The sequence below is a fragment of the Acanthisitta chloris genome, unplaced genomic scaffold (genome assembly GCF_000695815.1).
Source record: "Acanthisitta chloris isolate BGI_N310 unplaced genomic scaffold, ASM69581v1 scaffold3110, whole genome shotgun sequence".
Taxonomy (NCBI): domain Eukaryota; kingdom Metazoa; phylum Chordata; class Aves; order Passeriformes; family Acanthisittidae; genus Acanthisitta; species Acanthisitta chloris.
Window position 1 is genome coordinate 9,527 of NW_008650893.1, and position 26,035 is coordinate 35,561.

Genomic DNA, 26,035 nt, shown 5'->3' on the forward strand with positions numbered 1-26,035 from the left:
ATCGATCCCCTTTCTAGTGCTGGCTGATAATACTTCTAGTGATTAACAAAGGCAACTTTCACAGTGACTCTCCTAACAACCTGTCACTGAATTGGCTTTGGTTTCACAGAGCATACCTTCTCTTCTTTGTTTTGTGATCCTGAAATATTCCAACTAGAGAAGCTGCTGTCCATACTGTAAATCTTCCTTCTAGCCATGCAAAAAGCAGGAGCCTGGTGTTTGTGCTGGTGGGGCAGCTGTGTTCAGCTTCAGATGTGAACAACTAAATTCTGCAGTTGCAGAAATACAGGTTGTGCTTAATAGGAGTTCCAGATCATCTAAAATTTTTAATGAGTAATTTTTTCTGTATCTCTTTGGATTTGTGACCCATAAGAAGAATAGAAATCTGCAAATACCTTGCCTGAACATGAAAACCATATGCTGCACCTTTTCCTTCTGAGTCTAACAGAAATGCACCCAGCTACTGAAATAAAACTACCATTTAGGTAACCCTGCCTGGCACTTTTAATCTGCTGTTGCCATTCACTGACCTGGTAACTTTTCCCACTCTATGAACTAGAAGGGTTTACCAAAAACATCTGGTTGCTGTAACTTGCCTTATACCCACTAGTATTGATTTGCCAGAACAGCAGCCTCACTCCTCCTGCACGAGGTAATTCAAGAAGCTGTTCCTAGCCCCTTTCTGAGCCTGTTATCCTTGGATGAGCACAGGCAATGGCTCTGACCATACCCCTGGGATACCAGTGTGCTCTTGGCACAAAGAGGCACTCTTCCCAAATGGCTCACTGTCTGTAGTTCACATTGCTGGTAATTAATGCCACGGTGTTATGCAATGAAAACTTGTTTCTGGACAAAGAGAGAGAGAGAGAGAGAGGGTCTGTAAAATTTACTTTTCAAGATGGTCTAATCTATTATTTTATATTTTTCAGGTTTTGAAGGATTATTGTGTATTCCAAAAGTTATTTTGTGATAGATGGTAGGTACTTCTCTCATGAAATCTGCTACAGCAAGGATGCTAAAGAGCCAACGCCATATAATGAATCAAACCTGCAAAACCAGGTATCTCCCAATGGCTCTACCATGTGGGAATTGTCTCTTCTGTTCCATTTCAAATCCGCTGCGCGTTAACTCAGTTCCTTCAGGAATTATTTTAATAATAATTAAAAACACCTTAAGAAAGCTGGAGGGGTCACCAGAAGAGAAAGGATAGCTCTTCCATCCATCACCTTTTATAGATATCCTCTAGCCACTTTTCATCATCTTCTTCCTCATCATCTATTGGTTCCTCTGTTTCCAGGGGAGAAGGAATGAAGAATTCAGGTCTGGGATGCGGTTTCCTGATATGAGACTTCAGTCCAAACTTACGCTTTAGCAGGTGGAACTGCTCTTTGACGTAGTAATAAAACTCATATTCATATCTCATGCGTTGGTAGAGGATCTGTATTGCTTCTGGAGAGGGGACGGTCTTTCTCACTGTCACAGTCAGATTGCCAATTTTCCTATGTTCTGTAAAAAACCAACAAGTAACATGGTGGGTGCTGATTAATGAGACCAGATCTAAAATTTTTGATTAAAACATTAAGACATGGCCCTACTGCATTACTGATGCAAATAAGCTTAAGCTGTCTCCTTAATGATGGATTTACTTTTAACGAGATATGAAAAAATATACATGTTTGAAGACAGAATTGCATGTTTAAATATGGCTAGTTCATACATGGCATTTGGTATTGTGTGTAGTCACCGAATATCTTAATTGTCAATGTTTATCTAAAAAGGCAAATTAGATCATATGAATGATGAGCATAAACTACATGCAGAGAAATCCACAATCTTGCCTAGCTCTGGAAATTTTGTCTGATGCATGTCAAGTATATATTGGGCACACCACCGAGCTGAACTAATAGGTTATTTCCTATGTGGCATATGGTGACCTATCTCAGTTGTGCTTTATTATAATTCTAATCTAAACATATATTTATCAACCTGAATCCATCTCAGGCTAGCACCAAAGCATTGCTGGCACCACCACGTAACACCTCAAGAATGACTGTGCCTGTTAACTTTCTTGTCCTGTTATACCTGTTAATTGAACTAGATGCATCTTCCTGTCATGCCCCAGGAACGGAAGCTTTCAGTATTTTTTCTTCACCTGACAACTTTTGCTTTGGTAAACTAAAATACAACACTAATATACTTCATAAAGAATTAGAGTTACTAATAAAAATACTGACTTGCCTCTTTGCCTCCTTTCTCAATAGATTACCACTGGAGTTGAATATATTTGAACAAGTTGTAAAGCAAACTCTCCAGGCAATCATTTTGCTGTTTTCTACCTGATGGCAACAGGCTGCCAGAGCATCCTAAGTATTTTCTTCTTCTCCAAAACAAAAACATAATTGAAAGTCAACAGTGAAGAAGAGAACAGGAAAAGGTGAAAGTGCTGACCTGTAGCATCACCCTTTATCAACTGCAACTTTCTTTAGGAGAAATGGAAATGATTGTTACAATAATGAGGAACTAACTTATTATAATTAGGTTTCCTGATAGCTCAGTGCTCCAGTCCAGTAAGCCTCATGTGTTACTCTAAGAGAATGTGATGACAATGAAAAAGACTGTCACAGAATACACCTGGGTCCAGATCAGGCAAGATGAATGGGCTTGCATAGAAACAAGGAGAGGCCAGTTAGACGTGAGTAAAAAACCTTTTCCTGGCATGGATAGTGAGGTAGTGTAGTAGCGCATACAAGTCACAAAAGCTGTATCTCTGCAGGATTTTAAGAGCACATGAATTGATTATCTCTTGAAGGAAGACTCTTGACTTGACATATTAAGGCCATTTCCTATGACTCTAAAACAGAGAGATTAATTTTAATCTTGTCAGTCCTTATTTCACTTTCTTGCTCTTTGCTTCAACAGCAAGGTCTGCATGAGATCTGGGTTGGGTTTTTTTTGGTTTATGGTCTTGGCTTCTGCTACTCTTCTTTCCTTAGTATTTATAGTCTTTATTTGTGCTGCCTCAAATACCGAACATCCACATATCCTACGTGACTATGTAGATAAACTGTCACAGAGAAAAAGAGCTGAATTTTACTATGGAAACCTAATTCTTATTGTAAAAGCAGTTCTGCAAGTTGGAAGTATTCTAAAGGATCAGGACATGAGGGATGGCAAAGAAAAAACTTACAAGGAGGAAGCAGACAACAAAGAACATTTTATGTTTCCAACTGGGTTCCAGTGGCAGCAACCACTCTCACTTCCAGAGGAAGTCCCGGAGTCAAAATGGGATTTTACCATGGGCAGAGTTTTGCTCACATAAGCATTCTAAATTCAGATCTTCTGAAGCACCTGCCAGCAAAGCTTAACATATGTTTAGCAGCTCTACAGGGAAACACGTTTTCACAATTGCTTACACATAAAGCTACAGGATGCATTGATGTTTCCTGCTAGGAAAAATTAGTTGTTCTTGGGATGCCACAACCAATATGTTTATTCAAGAGAAATAATCAAGAATAACTTTTTAGAGAAGAGAGGAATTTTAAGCAAAGGCAAACCCTTTTATTCCAAGAGGTAATAAAAGATGAGTAAGACTATCTAGAAAACACAACAGCAATGATCTTTAGACAAAAAGTTGGTACAAGATTTCAAATCTTGAAAAGTACAACAGATGGGAAGAGCACAAGCAATATGAACAAAAATTGCTTTCTTTAAATTTTAAAACATCTGTATTATATAGCTTAGGGTATCCACACCTATGAATAAATTTGAGTTTTAGTCAATGCATACACATTTTCCTCCTTCAGAATAAAGGAATTAAAGAAAACCAACCAAGAACCATTCATTTTAATAATACTACATGAGACAAGTGCTGCTGGGCTGGACATGCTTACATTCTTTGGACTTCATTGCTTCACACACATCTGGTGCAGAACTAAAATGTGTATCTGAAGTAGCTATTCTCCCTCTCAGTTTTGCTTACCAACTGCAGAAGAGTAATTTGAAATGTAGGAAGAATATAACATGAAGAGAGAATGTGTTGACTAGCTTACCCAATGCAACACTGTTCTAAATCACAAAAAAAGTATTTCGAGCATGAATTCTAATTTGCGTTTGTACTTTTAATTCCTTCTCTAAAGGAAGAATGGTTTTCATTAGTTGGTAACAATTAAAACATGCTGCTGTATAATTAAATGGAGCTTTTACACCAAACTTTTACACCAAGAACTTAGTATGTGGTTCTTAGTTCTTTAATTACAGTGATGTACAGTGAAATATGCTCTATTTATCAATTTGTATAGTTTTATTTAGATAGGAGTAAAATTATTAAAATATGCAGAAAAATACATATGCAATCTTTAATGTGCTGTTTAGCTAAGGAAAAGCATATAGGAAGGATCATAAAATGCCTGCATTTAAAACAGACATTAGCATAGAAAGCACTAGCTGTAGTTAGTGAATAGTGTGAAATATTTTTGGCAAAAATATTTTGGTTCTCCAAGAGCTTATTCTCTTCTATAGCACCTTTACCCACAGACTGCAATAGACTACTGAATGTCTCATCTTTTTACATTCTCAGTCAAGTTGTTCAAGTTACCTTCAAGTTGACGTTGACAGGTATGAGATGACTGCATTACAGGAAGGCCACTGCAGTCTGTCCTTGGATGAGAAGGAAACTACTTCCTTATGATTACTGAGCACTTCAAGACATTCCTCTTTCTGGTGCTTAGCTTGCAGCTCCTGCCAGCTTTGCAGTCTGGTTTTCTTTACAAACTTAACACCAAATATACACTACTAAATATTGCATTTATTAAGGTTAAGCCTTTATACTGCTTGCCAACTTCGTTTTTATTTTACGTAAGTTATTTCTGTTACAGAAAACTCCATATAGCTCACTGGAAAAAGCTCTTTACTTACATGGTCCCATCAGGACTCTAAGTGGGAAAAGCCACTTTTGCAGCTCCAGCTCCCTTTGGTGGCTGCTTCTCCCAGCAGAGAGAGGTACGTGTGCTCAGCCCAGGAGCACTGCCAACGATGACAAGGTGAAAAGAGCGAGACTGTTTTTTGGGGGGAGCAGGACCAGCCAAAGGCTGGTGGTATGCCAGGCAGGGACCAGCCCGGTGCTGCATGCCACCCTTGCAGCAGAATATACTTCTCCTCTGAATTTGCTGTTGCAATAGCATAGGGTGTTCCTGGATGTGTGCAAGTTTTCTTTGTTCTATGGGCACGCCTATGTCTATAGAACTATACATATGAACAGACAGAAACACCCACACTCTGGAAGGCTGCAGGAGCAATGTAAATTTTCTGGCTCCTATTGGTTTGCCTCACACCATAATCATCAGTAGTGGCAGTGCATAAAGAGCTGAGAGGTGTGGGTTGTTGGATGGCATGAGTTGGGGCTGTGCCTGGCTGCGGGCTCAGCCCTTTGATAAAACAAGTGAACTCTGCTTTTTTAATCCACCTTAACCACCTCTCCTCATCACAGAAGCCAAATGGAAGATTAGGCAGATCTGGCTTAAAGCCAAAATACCAATCTGCATATGCTATATAAACCCAACTGTCCCACCAAAGGAAACCCATTTTATGACCTTTGAGACAGCTAACCAGATGGAGGGCAATAAACTACACCATTTACTTCTTAAGCTTGTTTTTTAAAAACTATGTTTGCTTCTGCATTCTTTTAAATTACTAAAATGAATATACTACACAGTAATGCAACCTCCCAGTGCAGGCTGCTCGTACCTTGAATTGAGACTAAATTGGTTTGCAGATATGGATGAAGAAAATTAAATTCTTTTGGATTACCAGGTGATGAATGCTTACTTTCCCCACTGCCACTTTTTTTTTTTTAAAAAAAAACCTAAGAAATTGGCATTACTCACTGCAGCAATCCAAACCATAGGGAAAACTGGGTTTTATACTTTGTGGCTCAAAAAACCTTGTATTGCCATATTTAGACAAAATGATCCTAAAGGCATTCTCCACCTCAGAAAAGAATTTGAGAGTGATGTGCTTGCCAGTGCCCTGCAGTTTCAGTGGGTGCAACACAGAGGCTGCTCCTGGACAAAGCCACAGGGAGCTCAGCACCCTCAGGGGTCCAGGCTGGAGGCAGTGCAGGATGGCTGCAGGCCAGGAGAACCACGGGCTTTTGCCTGGCTAGTGCTCGTGGTGGAAAAACCTCACACCGAGCTCTGCTGCTCTTATGGCTGTGTGAACACGATGGCTGTCACAGATATAGCAAACTCATTTCCTGGAACTACCCAGGGAGGCCCTGCATTTCAATCGTATGCAGCTGAGCTGCAGCACATACCTACTTCTCCACAGTTTTAAATGGAAATAAATGTATGTCACTGTGGTTAGACGTGACGTATGAATTGGCGAGGGCCTCTGCTTGATATGCCTCTCAAACGATTGCTGTGGTGCTAAACAGGGCTCTGACGGCTCTGCTAGAAATGATCCCATCCCAGAATATTAAACTGCAGCTAAGCAAAAAATTTTCTGGCACAACTGATCCACTTGTCAAACTTGAAATTTTTAGCCTGGCTCTTGAAGGATATCTGGGAAAGCATGGTCTGGAGAGAAGGGGTGAGACACTGATGTGTTGGGCTTGTGTGTCATCTCCTTGATGGCCACGTGGCTGCTGCTGCTGCTGCTCAGGACTCTCAGGCCTGGGGCAGGTCCCTGGTCCCAAGACAGAGGAGTGATGGTGAGCTGTAGCCACGCTGTGCAATGGAGCACCTCACGTAGGCTCATGTTTGCTAAAGGAAAGCAGGGATGGTGAAGAAAACCTAACAGAGCCACCAACCAGACAGAAGTGTATTAAAAATCAAAGCTGATTGAAAAGTAAATAGCAATTTCTTAATAGCATCTACTAGCTTTATCTGTCTGAAATACTATGAATCCCAATTATTAACCTCCTTACTGCTAGTTTACTCACTTCTTAGTTATTCACATCAACAAATTAAGTTTTAACATGTAGATTAAGATTTGACACTCATGTGCATACTGAGGACAGCTATACCAGGCTCACTAGCAACACTTGCTTTGTTTTAGCACTTCTGTCCTGAATTACTGTGCTGCTTTGCTGATATGGAACAATCCTAACTCCAGGGGATTAGGAGAACTCTAGCACACCGGCACACAGCAATTTCCTATCTCCTAAAGGCTGGATACAGATCTCTGAAAGGACAGCTCTTTAAAGGTCAAGGAAACATCCAGAACTCCAGAGATCTGCAATCTAAGGCAAATGGGATGTCCTGTTATTTATCAGTTAGGGATCTTGTGACCAAATACACCAGACTGTAATTAGCATGGACACTGCAAAATGATGGCTGCCAATGACAGAGACTAAACTAGGTGAGACAGTTACAGCAATGTTCTTTCTTACCACTCTGATGAATAAAGAAACCAGAGGGAAGAATAATCTCACTATTAACCTAATATAATTTCATTATTTATATTAATATGGAAAAAATGCAGGAAGATCTGACAATGATAACCTGGCAGAGAAAAATGGAGGGATGCCAAAACAAAGATTAGCTAGGAAGAGCTCACACAGATAATCTGAAAGACACGTAATCAAACGACTACTAATGCTCAAGGATGTAAACACCAAGGAATCATGACATAAAATCAAAACAAGGAAGAAACATGAAGCAGAAAGAGAAACAAGTTAATGATAAATGATAAATGTAAGAAATACCTTAGTCCAATATAACTGTAAATAACAAAAGAAACATTTTCCTACAGTATGCAAGTAACATATATTTGGAATATATTGCAGAGGTCAACACTGCACTAATCTGGCTGTCAGCTGGACGATGTAACTGCAATACACATTCAAGAGGGCTCTGAAATACTACTTAAGCTATTAGAGGCATTATATCACTATTATGAAACATTTGTCTTACAACACACTCAGAAATGCAAATATCTAACTTTCTCCATACTTTGTGAACAGCTACCACTCTCTGAGGCCTCTTCTCCAGACAGTAAGTATTGATCATGAACTCTCCAACTCTCCTCCTGGAAACTTGACAGTGTACCCTCCTGTACCACACACAGGCTCTGTAGCTGCCCCCAGCCTGGAAATGTGCTGTATCTCACACAAGATCAGATAACAAATCTCAACAGGATTTTCTAAGAGACTCCTTTATTTGGTGCATTTTAATGTTGCACTCCCAGTTCAGATAGGTTAACAGAAGAAAAAGAAAAGCTGAAAAATAATCCATATTGGTAGAGTGAACAGGCAGATTCTTATGAGAATGTGGTCAGGTACTTTTATAGCCATTAAGCAACTTCTAAGTTGAACTAGACAGAGTTGGAGGTGCCAAAACCAAAGTCATCTGCAGAGGAAATGCCAGTATTGTCTAGTTTGAGTTGCCAAAAGAACTGCTATGGTTGCGGTTCATACACAATTTTGAATATATCTTTTATAGCTTTATAAGTGTTATTGAATGAATCCAGAAAAATCTGGATCTGACAAAACCACGATCTAAAAATAGATTCTTGCAGACTGCTTGTGAACAGTGTTGCATAGTAGGTTATGCAGATACTGACATAATTACTTTTTTGCAGTGTGAAGAGAGAGTTGCAGTGACTGAGACAAATTTCAGAAGCACTTACAAGGAGGAAAAGCTTCACCACAGCTATGTCATGCAGAAAATCTGCAGAGATATAGCTTGGGGCTTGAGAATCTAGAGCAGGCATCTTGTCTTTGTGCTTCGAGTCACAGTAGGCTGCTATCTGTGATTTTTGTCCAGAAGAAGGAAGCGATGGAAGAGACGTGCTGTGCAAGCTAATATGTCCAAGAGGGATGGAGAGAGGTGGAGGTATCTTTATTTCCTTATATAGTATTGGTGAGTGCAACACTGGCATGTAGCATCCAGTTTTGTAACCACATCCTAAATCAGACAGAGTATGAAAACAGCCTCAGAATGAATACTGGGGTTGAAAGGGACACTTTGGAGAAAGATGATAAATTTGTTCTGGTCAGCTTACCAAAAAAAGAAGACTGAGAGGTGACTTGTTTACAGCATCTGCATATTTTCATGGTGAGAAAACTATGGGTATTGGAGGGTTGGAAGCAGCACCCAGACAATGCAGACTAGAAGTAAGGAACAGCTTTTTTAAGTGGCAAAGGGGATTAATTGCTAGAACAAAACAAAAATAGTAGATTTGCTATCATTTGGTATTTTTGCAACTTAAGGAACTCCAGATAATGGTCTCAATGCAGAAGAGAGACTAGGTGGCCTGTAGCACATAAGAAGGCAAGCTGAATTGACCCAATGATCCATTTAAGTCTTTCACAGATTCAAGTTTCAAACATCTTGCTTGTATCAGCTTCCAGGTTGGGAGCAACACATGCGAAAGCCTTTTAGTCACCACCTTTGAGATACCTCAGTGTGAATGACATCCTTGGTAGATGTCTGAACACTTTATTTGCTACCTCTTCCAGTTGTTGACTGTTCAAACCTAGTGGTCACCACCCTGCAGTATCAGGCCTTGCAGGAATGGGCAATAACCCTACATTAAAAAAAAGTAATTATTAATTCTAAGCACAGTCTTTCTGTCTTCCTAGATCATACATATGACTGCTTATGTCTTTATATATGAATAACTACTGAAATGAAAAATCAAAGCAAAAATATTAACTAGGACTAAAGGAATGGCCATTAATAAAATTTATGCACTGCTAAGGTAAACCCACAACTGGTAGGATATATAGGACTGAGAAGATGTATGTTACTGTATGAAAGCCGCTATCAAACTGGAGAAGAAAAAGGTGCTATCAGTTCTCTTCTCCCTTGTGAGAAAGTTGCCAATTCTAAGAAGAGTTTCTCCCAACTGTGTCTGCACACAGACAGCTGAAAGCTCCCAAATGGTTTTATTTCTTTTTATTGCAAGTTACAGGCGGTCAAGAGAAAATTGTCTCTTTTGCCCTTAGGTTCTTTTGTGTGTAACAAGCAACTGAAGTCTGCCAGGGGCTGAGGCACTGCTGAAGAAGGAAGAATGCTACCAGAACAGAAACAACACACTGTTCCTTTCAAGTTCACCCCCTCCTGGCCCACAGCCCGACTGCCTTGGCCAGCTGCCAGAAGATCGGGACAAAGGCTTCCTCCTCTGGCCAAAACCAAGGAAAAGGGTCCGTTGTTTAACGCAGGCAGACTTGTTTCAGCAAGAGAAAAAATATATAAAAAGACAGGGAATTATATTAACTGGAAATCCTGGGAGAGGAGAGTAACCTCCTACTGTGGCTAATGCAATTCTCACCCCGTGCTTTTCCTGGAGAGGGAACATCTTGATTCTCTACTGTTCAGGCTAGAAGGCAAAGTATAATGTCCTAAGAGGGCTAAGACCCGAGGCTGCCAGAGTCTTCGTATCCCCTGAGGTCACTATAAACCTGAAACAAGAATGCATCTTTCTTCCTTCCAGAAAGCCCCAGGCAACCCACTCTGCCTTCCATGCCTGCGCTAATCAGCTCATATGAAGGGTGAGCATCCTCACTCATAAAAAGACAGGAATTTCTGTGCACCTAGCAGACCGTCAAGAGTCTAACAGATAGACAAGCTAAACATTTAGCTATCTCAGGAGTTCAGTGATCAAGGCTCCTGCTAGATTTCCACGAAGCCATTAAACCCAAGTGAAGGTGAATTCATGCCTGGGCTTTTCACTGGCTGCAGCCCTGCTCTGCGATGAGGAACCTGGGACTCTTGGGATTCACTGCAATTTGAGAGGTTGTGCCTCTCCCAGAAATCTCTGAGGCAGATGCTGTTGCAGAGGTTGCAGAGACACAGTGGCTCTTCATGCCAACCTTAGCACTTCTTTAGCAGCACAGCCACAGGCAAGGCATGAGGACTTGGAAAAGGTAGAAGAAAGTCCCTAGGTCTCGTGTGACCTATTTGATTCAGTGCATTGAAGTGCTATCTCAGAGGCTGGATCACGACATCTAGTGCCTCAGTGAGCTGCGGCAGGAGACTTGCCCTAGCAATTCTTCATATGTCTGAGAGATTTTGGAAGCAAGCTCCAGTTCAAGAAGTATGATTTTAATCTGCTTGGGTGAATACAGGACATTTTTTAGGTGATTAAATGTTGTTCAAACACCACTGAGATTTACACATGCATGTACTTGCTCTGTATTCCAGGCAATAGATTTTCCTCCCAAAGGAGGGGGAACACAGCATTTCTGATGCACACTTAAGAGACGAAGATCTTTGAAGACAAAGGCCTCCCTATGCACCCCTTGCATCTGTATCTGCCAGTAGCAAAGACATCTGCCCCTGTAGTACCTCTCATCTGTCTTCAGTGACTGACATGATCAGCTCCAACACACCTCGACTGCTCTCACACGTGCGTCACCCCCAACAGCAATCCACTGAGGAAACAGAGCTTGCTCAATGACCTTTTTTAATTCAACTTGCATTTAACATTACTGTGCTGACAGGAAAGAGATACATGGGCACATTGTTCTGCCATCTATCACCTTGTTTACAAAAAGTATATTCTCAGTATGCTTAACACTATTGCTGGTTAAAGGACTTAGCTGAGTACCATGAAAGCACACAGGAATCAGAATGAAAGACTCAGAGGGTATGAAAAGCCACTGCTCCAGCACTTAGTCCTGCAAATTGTCTTATGTCTGCAGGGTTTCAACCAGTAATTTCATTCCAGTGTTAGAGACACTGGCTAGTATCACAGTTTCCAGCATGACAGCACATTAGTTTAATTACAATACTAGACCTGACACAATGACAACCATTCTTCAAGGGTATGCTGCACAAAACTTTCCCCTGTGATTTACAAAACAGGAGATAAAATGACCTGCTGCCTTTTTCCATTTCAGTATTTATAGGCACATGTAAATGTTAACACCTCTGAATGAGGATAAAGTGAAACAGAAACCAGGAGGGATGTGACAGCAATTAGGAAAAGCTCTTCAAGATAAATACACTTTGGGAGGGAGTGAGGTTACTCAAAGGAACACTAAACCTGCAACAAACTAGGCTTTTGTTGAAGAACATTGCAATTTTCTATATTGTTATCTTCAGGAGTGGCAGAATAAGGGCACCCAAGGTTACACACACAAGACACTTAAAGTTAAAAGTTACATCAAGATAAAGGGAGAAACCCTATTGAGGTGAGTTGACCCTAGTCAGCAGTCAAGTACACATGTGGCTGCTTGCTTCCTCCCCCTGCCCCCACAATGAGAGGAGGGAGAGAAAAGAAAGAATGAAAGCAAGAAAACTCACAGGTAAAGATAAAGACAGTTTCACAGAGTTGGGGGTGGGGAAGGAAAGGAAGTATTGAGGGAGAAAGGGGACACCCACCTAACCAGTCAGATCAGCTGAATCAACTCTGGTGATCCATGGGGTGACAGATGTCACAGCCAGATCACCCTCTCCTCAGTCTTAGTATACAGCTGCCAGAACGCAGTTCAGTGTCTAGACGGAGGCCAAGTTCTCCTGTAAGCCCACAGGTGCTGGGAATGTGAAATTGTGACTCTGAGCTCTTTAAAAACACATTCCTTACAGGCTACTCTAGTATGTCCAGTGGCTATGGTCATCAGTTTCTAAACAAACATGATAACCTGGGCACATTGTGTTCAGCTGAAACTTCATCCATCTGCTTGCCACAGTGGATGACAGCATTTCTGGCACATTCCCAGAGCATTTAATTTTATTAAGTACATTTACTGAAGAAACGAAACCCTCTAAACTGAGCAAATATAGAGTCCTCATAAATATAACTACTCTTTTTTTTCCCATTTGGTTTGAATAACAGTGGGAAATGAAAAACTGCAAGGCTAGAGGAAGAGGAGGGACTATTTATGTAGCATGGGAAAAATTAAACTGAGATTCAACACTTTAAAGTGGGTGACATCTGTTTATCAAAATACTTTTGTTGTATTTCTTTTACTTTTTGTCTTTCCCTGCTAAGACTCAGAAACAGGGATGTCGTGCTAGACTTGTCTTTTGATTTTAGTGGCAATCTGTGCAAGTTCTGCCGCTATTTTGAAATCAAAATATTGGTCTGGCATTTGCAATTGCTAATAAAATATACCAATGTATCATGTGCCATTTCTTCACTAAATTACTCACACATGTGCACACAATGTGAAAAGATGTGTGGGACTTTCTGCACATGAGATGCAAAGTGGCTGTGCACTAACCTTTTATTTCTGTTCAAACAAAACCTGTTGAACAAGTGGGATGCACACCAAGATGTGGTCTGGAAGGATAACAGAAGCAGCCTGTGAACTGAACAGCTGAATTAAGCAGGAACTCAAACCATTGATTTCTACAAGTAGCTTGGAAAAACATGCACCAAGGAAAATAATTTTCGACAATTCAAAGCAGAACGTTTGGCTAAGTGGTGAGTCTGCTCTGAAAATAGGCTAAGTAATGTGTTCTGCAACTGCACAAAGTACTGGGGCCTGCTAGGGACTCCATACTGTACACCACCAACAGCAGAAGGCAGTGCCAAGTAAATGCTGAAATTTAATATACAGACAAATATGCTTTGCAGTTTCATTGCTCTTCTGTTAGTAAAAGTTCTAGATGAACTGGGCTGACATCTTCGGTAAGCTGTTTGCTACATAAGATGACAGACTCAGGTTTCTTGCTATCATCCACTTGCTTTGGCATGTCTTCACCAAACAGGCAAAGTTGCACAAGATGGAATTTGTTCTTGTTATTTTCAACTAATAAGAGCTGAAACCGGTTGACTACAAAAAGAGTTTACAGTCCCAAGGAAGCTGTTCTTGGTATATCAAGATATATATATATATATGTCTATTATATATATGCCTATCAGATAATGTCTTTCTTTCAAGGACTTAGACATCAACAGAACGCATCTCACCCTTTTCTACCATGCTGACTGGAAAGAACAACTTGCCATTTGCAAACAAAACAAGAGAGTACGTATCCTCCATGCTAAGTATCTCACCTAGTCATTAAAGAAAATCAATTCGTTTAACACACAAAATCATAAGATAAACGAAGCACCCAAACTCAGGAAACACCATGACCTCTTCGAAGTGTTATTTGGTGTCCAGGATGACAGATGATAACCTGCCTCTAATGGCTTTTAATTGTCATCACAGGCACTCAAAATTTACCACTGAATTTGCTACTTACTGAACTAATTACAAATGGGAATGGATAGCTTAAGATAAGAATCTAGAGGGGAAAAAATTCCACACACCTGAAAGCTCCATAAATCCTGAAGTAATAACCCTAAGAAAGACATGCAAAGCACCCGATACCTTTATGGTGAAAATGGAAAAACAGTAGTCCTGATGAACCAAGATTCAGTGCAGAAAAACAGATTGAGAATTTCTCAAACATTGACATAAGCTGTGGAAAGGCAAGACCAGATAAACATTTCACATGTGCTGTATCCAAAAATCTTGGAGAGTATATGGAGAAAGCAACTGGTGAAATTACCTCACTGCCAAATGCCCAAACAGGTTTGTTCATCCACCATCCCATACCCTAGATGGTCCTGCCATGCCTCATCCTCTTCAAGAGCCCTTCACAGTTTTACTGTCCAAAATGCTTCCCCATGTTCCCTGTCTTCTGCAGTCCATTCACTCTAAACACTCTCTAGCAGCTGCTTTGGTCACCACTCAGGGGTTTCTTGAGAGTTTACTGGAATAGGTCTTCCTCTTCATTCATCTCCTTTGCTCTTGGTAAGGAAACCCTGTGTGTCTGCTGTGTTTCTGTGCCCCACAGGGAACTAGGATCACAGACTTTGCTCCTGGAATCACTCTTGGAAAAAATACTACCAAGGGTGCTAAAAAACCCCCAAACGAACCCCACAAAAAACCCCACAAGCAACTACACTGAAAGCTTAACCCAAATAGCACTTAATGCACAGATCAATCTATTGGATAGACAAAGAAAGCAATAAGAAGGCATGATATAAACTTTGCTTTAATTTGCATACTTCATCCTTCCTCTTTCAAACACTATAGCATGTCAACTCCTTGCCAACATCCCTCTACCCTACTGTGTGCCAGTATATGGCATGAGTGAGGAATACTCCTGCTGCTGAACTCCAGACAGCCACTCAGGGCATCAAACAACCCCGAAGAGTTAAACAGCCAAATATTTACATCTCTTCACTGGCCATGCGGAGTTCAGTTTCCCCAGTACATAGTTTAAGCACTGACATTAAATAATGTCAATACCCAGTGAAGTAAACTAGGTTTGTCAACTGTCTGAAGACCCTTCAAAGATCAGTCATGGCTACTGGGAAATTGGCAAAGCATTTGCACGGACAGTGGAGAGAGGAAGAAAACTTAAAAAAACAAAAGTAATACTTCACTGCCCAGAAAATATTTAGTGGTATTTAGGTTAAAACAGAGTTTTCTGTGAATATTTTCATTCACCATTTTAAATAAATTTGCTTTGGCTATGCTCTCATTCCTGTCACGTCCAATTTCCACTAGCTTTTAGAAGATGTATATTATGTATCAGTCACCCATTAATTCCACAGCCTCATTTTATGTAACTGAAAAAGCATGTGTTCTTGCCCAAGCAGTAAACCTCCAAACTTGCTAACATCCTGAAAGCCCCAAGAGTGCAGCAGTGCAAAGCGCTGCGGGCTCTGGCCAAACTGTGCACACGTGTGCTCCCTGCAAGGCAGGCATGTACCAAATACTCTGCTGCAGCAATGTCTGCATGCTCCCTGTATTGCCTCAGCACAGGCCCAACACAACCAGCCACTGGGCTCTCCCAGTAACTTGTGCTGCACTTCTTTCTAGTGAGAAACAAGCAAAACCTGAAAGAACCAACCTCCTCTGTCCTGTTTTCTTGCTAGATCCAACAGTGCTCTTTATCCATCTCCTTTTCTTCCTTCCACTCCACAACAAGCAAGAAATCAAATAATGTAGCTGATGGTTTGGAAAAGAATCAAAACAGTCAAGAAGCAGGAGGAGAGGAAGGAGCAGGAGCAGAGACTGAGAGAAGCACACAGTTTTTGTTCTAAGTCCTCCTTATGTTTGCATGCTCTGTAATACCCAAGATGTAAAACTCATGATGACTTAGAGGTACACATGTACCCTAAGTACAACAATACATCACAGAGCAACACAACTTAATAGACCCCCTTTTTTTTTTCAGTTGAAAGAAACACTGTGGGAGACAGACAAAAGTGTTAGCTGGAATCATATTGTAAAAGGCACAAGAATAAGGCTATATTGTTTTATCATTAATCTGTCAAAACACACGATTAGGTTTCTTCCCATGGTGGATGCACAAATCTGATTAATCCCATGGGTACAGGGAAGCCAGATCAGAAGAGTCATGGGGAAAGCAAACTGATTGTGAAGAAAGAGTATTTCAGGGCCTGAGAACAGAGCAGCAGGGCTTGCGTGGGCAGACAACAGATGCTGCTCCAGAATTTCAGCAAACAGCAAAGCAGGGAGGAATGGGTAAATGCTGGTGTTTATTTGCTGTTTTAACTTAAGCAATTGGAGGAAGATAACAATTTCAGACACTGCCCCCTGGATAGCTTTTCTATTTCTCCTGAGTCTCCAATGATTATATTTTACTCTCTCTTCAGTATCCTCATTTCCCCTGAGTATGCACTCATCAGCAACTTGCATTCCCTAGAAATCCTCTCACTAGCTATCTGGAAAGAAATTCATGCTAGAAGGCATAACATTCATCTAACATGCCTTTAAAACCAAAGTCATCTTCAGAAACCAAACTACACAGAGGTGCATAAAGAATTCCTCCAAGACCTACTTTGGAGGCAAGTGAATTCAGCCAACTAACAAACATCAATACTAATTTCAATTCAGTAAGCATGTTTGGTATTCTCAAAACCTTTGCCCAAACCACACACTTCTTTGCACGTGCACGTATCTCAAAAATATTCTTTCTTGGTCCGTTTTTGTGCTCACTTTTTGCCCTCAGCCTATATGATAAAAATATTTTCTGAGGGAGCCCTGGAGAACTGAGCAGACCAAACACTAATTCTCATATGGAATTTATTTAGAGGGGGAGAAAAATCCCTTAACTTCAGTAGTTACATTATTTTGAACTGGTTTTATATTTTATGTGTACATAGTGGAGCTGGAATTTCAGGGCTGGCTTTTGTTTGCATTCATCATGAAACATTTGTTATATGAGCTGCTGCTACTGCTACCAAAACAGCTGCTGCTCACTGCTAGAAAACCAGAGGCCAGCTCAACAGTTTCTTTCTTCCTCGGGTAAGACTAGCTGGCAAATAAGGCCTGCTGTGTGTACAGAAAATTACCTTTCTTTGGCTTCACTGTCATCCTTGCCATCTTTTGCCTACCCAGAACACAAACTTGAAAGAGAATGGACAAATCAGAAGAAGAGCAGATACCTTCTGATGCTCCTGAATCACCAACAATTAAATGCAAATCAGAACTACAGCTGTGTGAACTCCCTGCTTTGCAGCTAGGGCAGCATCTCAAATGTGAATGTCTTTCCTTCAGCTGCTCTTGAGATTCAGCCAGGATTTAGCCTTTCTGTTCTGCATCATCATCTTCCACCATCTGGAAAAACTGAGCCATGACTTGATCTAGACAATTTTTTCTTCTGCAGGAGACTGCTTCTCTATGCAGGCAAAAATACCCACCCATCTGACTATTTGTGTGCTTTCCTACCAACCTGCACACAGACCAGGACCCAGAGCATCTGCAGACTGCAGTCCTGAGTGCCAAGGACAGACCTTCTTAACTACACATAAGCTGAATTTTAATGCTTTGCTTTGTTATGATTACTAAACCACTTCAGTGCTGTTCTTGTTGCTTCCTGGCAGTATCATATTGGCAGTGACCTCTCTCACCTCAGTCATATCTTTTGAAGAGAAGATTTATCCCAGGCTGGAGCACAGTCCCTGCAAGACTTCACTGCTTGTTTAAAGTAAGGGGAGACTACCAAACAATGAATGTCTACCTCTTCAACCAATTTCAACCTGCAGGAGAACATTATCGCTCCTATCCTGACAACCTGTTTTCTTAAAGAGCTTTTGGACAGAGATCTTGCTGAAAATTACACCTGTACCATCTCATATCCCTGTACTTGCTGAGTCCTTTAAGGAAGCAGTTGATTTGTGAGGCTGTACAAATGCCATACTGACTTTTTCCAACTGTCTATTAATCCCATTCTTTATTACAGTTCTTACCAGTACATAAACTGGTCTACTTCATCTGTTGCTGCCCAGGTGACCACAGCAGCCTTTTAAAAGCTTGGGAGGCAGCTTAACGACCTTATATTCTTCCAAACTAGCTGCTGACTGAATGACAAGACACACCACAGAGTTGGCAATTTCAGTTCCACAGAGAGCTCTGGTGAACACTAGCTCTGACAGCAGCACTCTTGACGCTGCCAAGGAGTAACGATAGCTGAAGAGGAAAAGATGCCACACCCTAACAGTGACTCTGTTACCTGTATTATGGATGGCATCTGCAAGTAATTTAGAAGTTATTCAGATGGACTCCAAACAGTATAAGTACAACCCAAAAAATGAGATTTATAAAGTGGAGTAACACTTGTGCAAATGTTGGAGATAGAAAAAGCAGTCCAACTGTAAAGAAGATCCTAATATGGGAATGCAGTTTGGAAGAAGCAGAGGAGACAGGGAAGAGATGAGCCTAGAGAGAAACGGAGAGGAGGATGCTCTTTCATGCTACATTTGAAAATTTGTGATGCTACTCCAAGAGCAGAGAAAAAGAAAAAAAAAGGAATCTTCATAGCTATATATAGTGGGACCCTCTTCTCTTGCTGTAGCTTCTTGGGGAGGAAGTTTTCAAGGACAGATCAAAAAGGCTGTGAATTTCAACCAGGAAAGGAAGTAGGGAACATAGCTCCAAGAAAGACTCTTGGAAGAGCAAGGGTGCAGCCCTCCAGCACCACAAACTGCCTTCAGGGCAGGTAAAGCAAAGGGGCTCAGAGGAAGGAGCACAGACATGGTGTGAAGCTATGCTCAAATGAGCAGATTATCCATCCCCTCTGGAGGGACATATCAAAAGGACTTCTGTGTAACAGCTGAGAGCTACACTGCTAATATATTCACTTCATTTTAATTCTTATAACTTTGTCATCAAGGGCCAACCCTTGCACTTTGCTGAAATGCATTTTACTAATTATTTATCTCCTTTTCTAAAAGTAGTAACAGTATTCTTAAGATGCCTTAGAGCACAATACATTGTGCCCTCTGGGAGCAATCTGTCCCTTTGCAGTTGTACCCTGGGGATGCCTCTTCCCTGAGAGCACCTCCCTGCCACTTCTCCCAGCTACCCACTATCTCCCTTTCCCTGATGCACTTGTGGGTCAGCTAGCCCTGATGTGGTGGAAAAAAACCTTTTGGTATTAGCTTTAATGACTTATCAAGTTGCATGCCAGAAAATGCCTTGCAGTAATTTCACACCTAACTCGTCAGAATTTATGATCTTTCATGATTTCCTCATTTTAACTATTACATCATTTTAATTATTATAGCAGCTAATTTGTATCACTGTCAAAACTTAATTTTAAGTTGCAATGTTTATGTGAAACTCTAAGTAATTCCTTAGGAATGGCTGCCTGTCTGTACTCTACAAAAATTGCAGGTAAAAGTGTTTTTACAATTGAATTTTTTTCTGTAGTTACTTTACCTTTGATATTTTTCTAAATGTTTCTGAGCCATCAAAGACACTGGCTCACAGTACTCACATTGCTCTTGCAAGATACATCAGAGATAAGAATTATCTGTTTAACCTGTAGCCTGTTCTATCACTGATAAAACAATTTAGTCTGAGGAAAAAGTACAACAGCCTTATCTGAAGACTGAAAACATGACTATGCTCCTAAAAGCAAAGTGAATAGTCAGCTGTGTGATCTGGTCCATACTGTTCCTGTGCCTTCAATGCCAAATATGCTCAGTTTTCAGTTAAACGATGTTTGTCCCCAAACATCGTTCCCTGAAAATATACTGTGGGACACAATGACAATCAAGCTAAATTCTCAGTTATTTTGGTGCTATTATTAATAAAAATTTTCCAAATTCCAGCCTCAGCTACCTGGTGCAACTTGCTTGTTTCCATATAGGTTAAATGAAGACCTGTTCAAATGTATTGGAGCTGCAGCTGGGATCGGAAACAGGCCTACTAATTGGGACTTAATGGCTATCCACCTCCTCCTGTTTGCCTTCTGTTACCTGGATAGAGGTCAAAGTTGTCAAAGAAGCAATTTGCATAATCTGATACTGCTGCAATTTTTATTTAAATACTATTTCCAAAGCAAAAGCAGTAACATGTTTAGCTAAAATGTTACTGATTAAAATAGCATTATGCTTTTATTTTGTAAGTTGGTCAAGAAGGAATGAATTGTCATTGCAAGCTTTAACTGTCATTAAAATGTTTGTGGTCTTTTGACATCAGTGACCCCGGATTATTTATGAGATATCATTAATGCTATGTCTGAATGCAGCTTTCCCTCTGTGTCAGAGCTTCAACAAAGCTGGTTGTCAATGGGTTTTAAAATTTTTTTATATTAAGAACAGGAAACATTAAAAAGATGCATCAGGGAATCAACCTTAGATGTAGTAGGAGCAGATTTATAAACCATGACATCTTTAGTGACTGATATGCTCATTGGATAAATGTAACAAGTTGCTTGGAAGACACCAGCAACAACCCTTCAAAATGATCTTCTGACACACAAAAATTGATATGAATTCTTGATACGTGGGATGTAAGGGTTTGGCTGACTGGTCCCTTGGGATTTAGACCACAAATAAGGGTTTTTTTACTGCAACACAGTATGAAATTACATCTTTGTGGGTTTAATCCAAAACCAGACAGCCCATCAATAGATCTGATGAAAGGAAACTGAATGCAAGCAACATGAATAGGTGGTGCGAACGCAAAATCTGTAGGCTGAAGTCTTGGAATTGCACTAAAAGATGAAGATGATGCATTAAGTGGCTTCAGTCTTCATAATCCTAGAGATATAAACACATTATGCAGAAACTTTAGAGAGAGGAAGCTCTGCTCATGATAGAGATACAAAAGCATTCAAAAAAGTAAAATGTGTTTGGCTTAATTTAAAGACCTTGCCATTGGACAAGAAAGCTGAATACATAAAAAGTGGTGGAGAGGAATAGGAAAAAGGTAGCAGACTGCAGAGCACAAGCTCTGTATACACATGTATTATAGCTCAAAGAAGGGAAAGATTAAGTAATGATGCAAAAATTTACTCAGCCTATCTCTACAATATATTGTAGTTTGTCAGAGTCAGTCTACGAACTCACGTGCCCAGAAACTTTAATAGAAAAGGAATATTTGGCCTAGGTTTTTCAAACAATGATTTAAGGGTACATGGACTTCATCTTCCAGTACAACTCATTCTGAGCAGAGCCTTTTCAAATTCAACTCCCATGAAAACCCAAGCCTAAAATAAGGATTTAAAAATCAGTATTGTAACTGGCAAGCAGAACAACCATATCTTTCTTTGCCATATTCAGTGGCAATATATGGAAGGCAGCCAATCTCCTTGAGTGCCAGAAGTGCTGGGCAGGGACACTGTGGATCAATAGGAGCCTCATTCCTCTGGATGTGAACCATGCCCACTGTCCCAGCCTGCCAATATGAAATATGTCAATTTCTCACTTAATCTAAGTGATTATTGCTGGTTCTGCTGTACTTAGAAAACCAACCACTCCTCTTGACTGTAGGAGAAGGAACCATAGCAATGAGTTTGGCAGCTGGGCATGTAAACCACACTTCCCTGCATCATAAGCTCAGGGAGCAGATTTACCCAGACTGAGTGTCAATGTCATGCCAGGCTGTCAGCTACTTCACTTTTCATCTCAAAATTACATTCATTTTGGGCCACAAGAGGTAATTATAGGCAAATGCTCTGCTGTGTATCCATGCACATATGAGCTGACTCAGTCTAGCAAGGAAGAGTAATGTGGGCTTGGAAAGTCACACCAAACTACCTTGCCACACCTTTACTCCTGGTTATATTTTAGCAATGAGACCGACACTATCTTGCATAAACTTTTTTTTCTGCCACAGTTATGGTTTTCATGCCCTGCACACATAGTCTGGAGTGCCTTTACCTTCCTCAACAGAACAAGAACCACAGCTGTTTTAAGATGTGAATCTTTGCTGCAGAACTTGCCACAGAGAAATTTAGCTTCTGAGGCAAATCCTCCAAAGGCCTAGTGGATCTTTAGGAAAACAGAGTCATGAGAAAGACCAGAAGTGCTCAAGCCCTTCCAAGAGCTCCTATTCTTAAAATCGCATAGTTTATTCACAATGAGATTTGAAACCTCTGAAAGACAGAAAACAGCACATTTTCCTTTTAATGGCACTGGAAAAACAAAGGGTACTTCCACTGACGATGCTTATCACTGATTGGTGTATCCAGTAACTACAAGGCATCCCCAGTCAGGTACTCTGGTTTTGTCCCTCCTCTCCAAACCTTGTATTTTCATGGCTGCAGAGCTAGATAATGTATCTACAGCTTTTGATATTACCTTTGGCTTTATAAAACAAACCAAGGAGCAGATTAGTTCTGCAGAATGTCCTAGATGCTATCAACCTAATTTGGAACAAACATCCTCAGGGATAGGCACTGTGACTCTTCCTCTCTGTCTTGCATGCAGAGAACTGGAAATTTGTTTTACAAGAAACAAAAATACAATTAAACACTTGTCCTAGAGCTTTAACTGCCTGTTTCAGCACACACATTGTTTTAGAGTGTTCTTCTATGCAATTTTCAAATTTCAGGCTTCAGAGGGAGAATAAAAGAACGGTTTGTTCACATTTTCTATTTTCAGAACAGGACGTTGGGTGAAAAAGAAGAAAACACCACCCAGGCGGAATGTAAATCCGCATGTGCTATGAGCACTGGCACAATGCTTCAACGCCCTAGAAGTGTAGAACAAGCAGGCAGATCACACCACCTGCTGGACAAACCTTCTTTGGTTGCGCATACAGCTCGTTTCACATCACGGATAGGAACTTGCTATGCAAATGTTGTACAGGTAATCACTTGCCAAATCCAGCCTCTTGTTTTACCTCCATATGAAATTTAGAATTTTCCTGTTCTGTAGAAAATTTTCATAGACAGTGATTCCTTTTTGGAGTATTGTTTAGGAAAGCACAAAGCTGCTTTTACAGCGTGAGGCAAAAGAAAGGACAGCATGTCTGGAGTCTCCGAAGTTTTCGAACATTTGAATGTGTTCAAAGTTTTCTGGAATTCTGTTTTAAGAAAGCAGGAGATTCAAAGAAGTGATGCAAAAAGAAATTTGAAATCTCAGCATTTAAACTGAAACTAATCCAAGCTGATTATATTCTCACATCAAGAGTGCAGGTACTTGAAGGAGAGAGAAAGGTTGTGCACTTCTGCACAAGAGATGAGCCATCCCTTGCCACTTACCAGCCATAACCCCCTCCAGAAAGCACAGCTCACAAGAAGTGTCAGATCACTTGTCCTAACTTTGTCTTTCCTTCCATTTTGTGCTGAACAAAGGCAGAATACAAGATGATCACTACTTAAAGACACTGCACAAAAAGTACTGCCTCCTTCCGTCAGAATTCTATGACCATTTCTTACCTAGAGATTTTGCTCTTGGAGGTTGTGCCTGCAAAGACATCCACACTCCAGTTTCTCAGAGAGAAAGAAGAACCTTGGCTCCTGAACATTTGCAGATGCATATCATCTTCATCTTGCCAGTGCAGCCCAAGAGCAGGGTGGGAGAAACACTGCTACATGAATTTAGCACTAAAGGCATCAGTCAGACTTGTGGGGAGCCCTGCTAAAAAAGTGATGCCATGAAGAGGGAATAAGGAAAGAAAGAAAAGCCTCTCTCAGCCTTCTCCAACTTGCAAAGAGATTTATTTTGACAAGGAGTGGGAAAATACTCTTTTCCACTTCCAGTGCACGAAACATCCAAAGGTGTGTCCCACCTTCAGTGCTGCCCTGGCACAGGACTGATCTTCAGCACAGAGCAAAGACTACCAGGGTTGATTCCACTCTTTTCCTAACTCCATCAAAAAAGGTCCTGCCTCACAGGACCACAGCCTTGCAATGAAGACAAATGGCAGCATGTCTCTCCTTACTGGATTTAAAGAGAAGGGGAAGCTTATCAACAGAAAATGTCAAGATTATGTCACAAGCATCCACAAACAGAAGGGATTTGAAAAATGACCAGGTTTATATTACCTGGGATTATATTACTACTGCAGTCTAAAACATTCCCTGTAAATGCAGTTCTTGCAAGAATCAGATTTTCATTGCATTTTCAAAAAACCCACTTTTTACAGTTTATCTGTACAATATATTTTCTTTCAGCTGACAGCATGAGTAATTTTGTTGCACTCAATAAAATTCACTATTTGAAAAGATTAAGTCAGTCTGCTTGCTGTAGAGTAAAAGCTGCACAATCTCCATGCAAAATGCAACTTTCAGGAAACAAAGACTTTTTTTTCCTGCATTGAGAAGAAGTGTTTTTATAGGGTTTCTGGTGCCAAAGAAAATTTATGAACTCCTGCAGAGAGGTGAGAGGGTATGAGCTATTTCTGAGATGCTAAAAAAACCTTTCATTGCCTATTCTTTTACATTATATATTGCTAACTTTTACCCCATGCCACAAAACTTGACAAAGCAAAAGAAAATTCTGGTTTGCTGAGTATAGCGCGTATTTTCTGCCTCTTAAAAACAGTAAAGATATGAAACCCACATGTGCCCATTTCAAAAGAAACTGTGCAAGTATTCTCTGTGTTTTGGCTAACAGCCAGGCCACAGAAGTGAGCTACAGCCAGCAAAAATGAACAGGACTGACCTTTTTTTTTCCCTTCAGTTGTGCTCCTGAGAGTGAGGAGAGATTTTACACATAAAGTTTTGTTATAACTATTTCAGGCCTTTCAAGGAGTTAAGGAATACTTTCAAATTTTGAAGTAAATATAATCTAAGGCTCTACAGTTGGATCCTATCTGCTCCAATGCTAGGGAAAAGCGACAAAATTTTGAGCAAATTTTATTGTGTTAGCAAAGAAATCTATTAAACACAATAATCTATATTTTTAAGTTTATTCTATCCATCTATTGATCCATCTATCTACTCCACAATCTGTCTGCTGCCCCCATCCCTGCCCTTTTGATCTCTTGTAAAAGGCAGTTCTGGCTGTCAAGGCAGGATGAGTTTGTCACTTTGGACAAAACAGGTATCAAAAAAGAGAGTCCTTTTGCATTTCTTGACTTGATATCAACATTAGGAAAACATTTAATTTCAAGGACAGAGTAGAGAAGCAGAAAAATAGGGAGCCTGTAGCTCTAAAGTATTCTGCAAGGTAAAACCAGATTGGTTCAAATGAAAACTTCAGCACCACAAAGAGCTTTCACATTTTGTTTCATGTGGTTATAAAACATCCAAACCAAAATATCTGGCAGATAGATTAGCTGAGGGCAATCTTTTTCTTAATGTGATAAAGAAAGTTTTCCTCCTAGTGCCCTCTGACACTAAAACTTCCTGTTATGCACAACTGCCAACTTTTTTTTCAGGTCACAAAATTTGATAAAAAAATGGTATGCATTTCAAAATGTCACAAAGATAAGGAAAGGCCAACACAGAACAAATACACAGCAGCTGGCAAGCAGCATATATTAAAAATCTCAATAGCCATTAGTGACAATGTCTGAACAAGTCAACTGCATTTCACTCTTAATTTGTTAATATTTTACCTTTCTTCAGTTTCCTTCTGCCAGCTTATGTAAGATAAATCATCAGCATCACTGAGACAAGCACTCAAGTCATACTGCATTAAGCAGTTATCTGAGTCGTTACATATACAGACAGACACCTGCACTCACATTTCTGAGTACTCTGATGAAAATGTCACATTACCTATCTGATCATAGAGCCACAGTTTTACTGCTTTGAAACAATAGCAGCATTTTTGAAGGTAAAATGACTACAGGCTTTCTTTTCTAGCTAGGAGAACGCTGAGCAAGAGTTTCTTAATAAGTGTCGTTACAGTCTGTCTCAGATGACAAATTTCCCTA

The 26,035-nt window shown here is 40.3% G+C and overlaps 1 protein-coding gene across 1 annotated transcript in view; it reads right to left on the bottom strand.

Moving 5' to 3' along the window:
• Positions 1-1,222: 1,222 nt before the first annotated feature.
• The window catches only part of UST (uronyl-2-sulfotransferase), a gene marked incomplete at its 5' end in the record, with an annotated part of 73,674 nt that continues 48,861 nt past the window's right edge, over positions 1,223-26,035 (bottom strand). The window contains one exon of the mRNA XM_009070558.1: positions 1,223-1,506. Coding sequence (XP_009068806.1) covers positions 1,223-1,506 — 284 coding nt within the window. The remainder of the gene's footprint in view (positions 1,507-26,035) is intronic.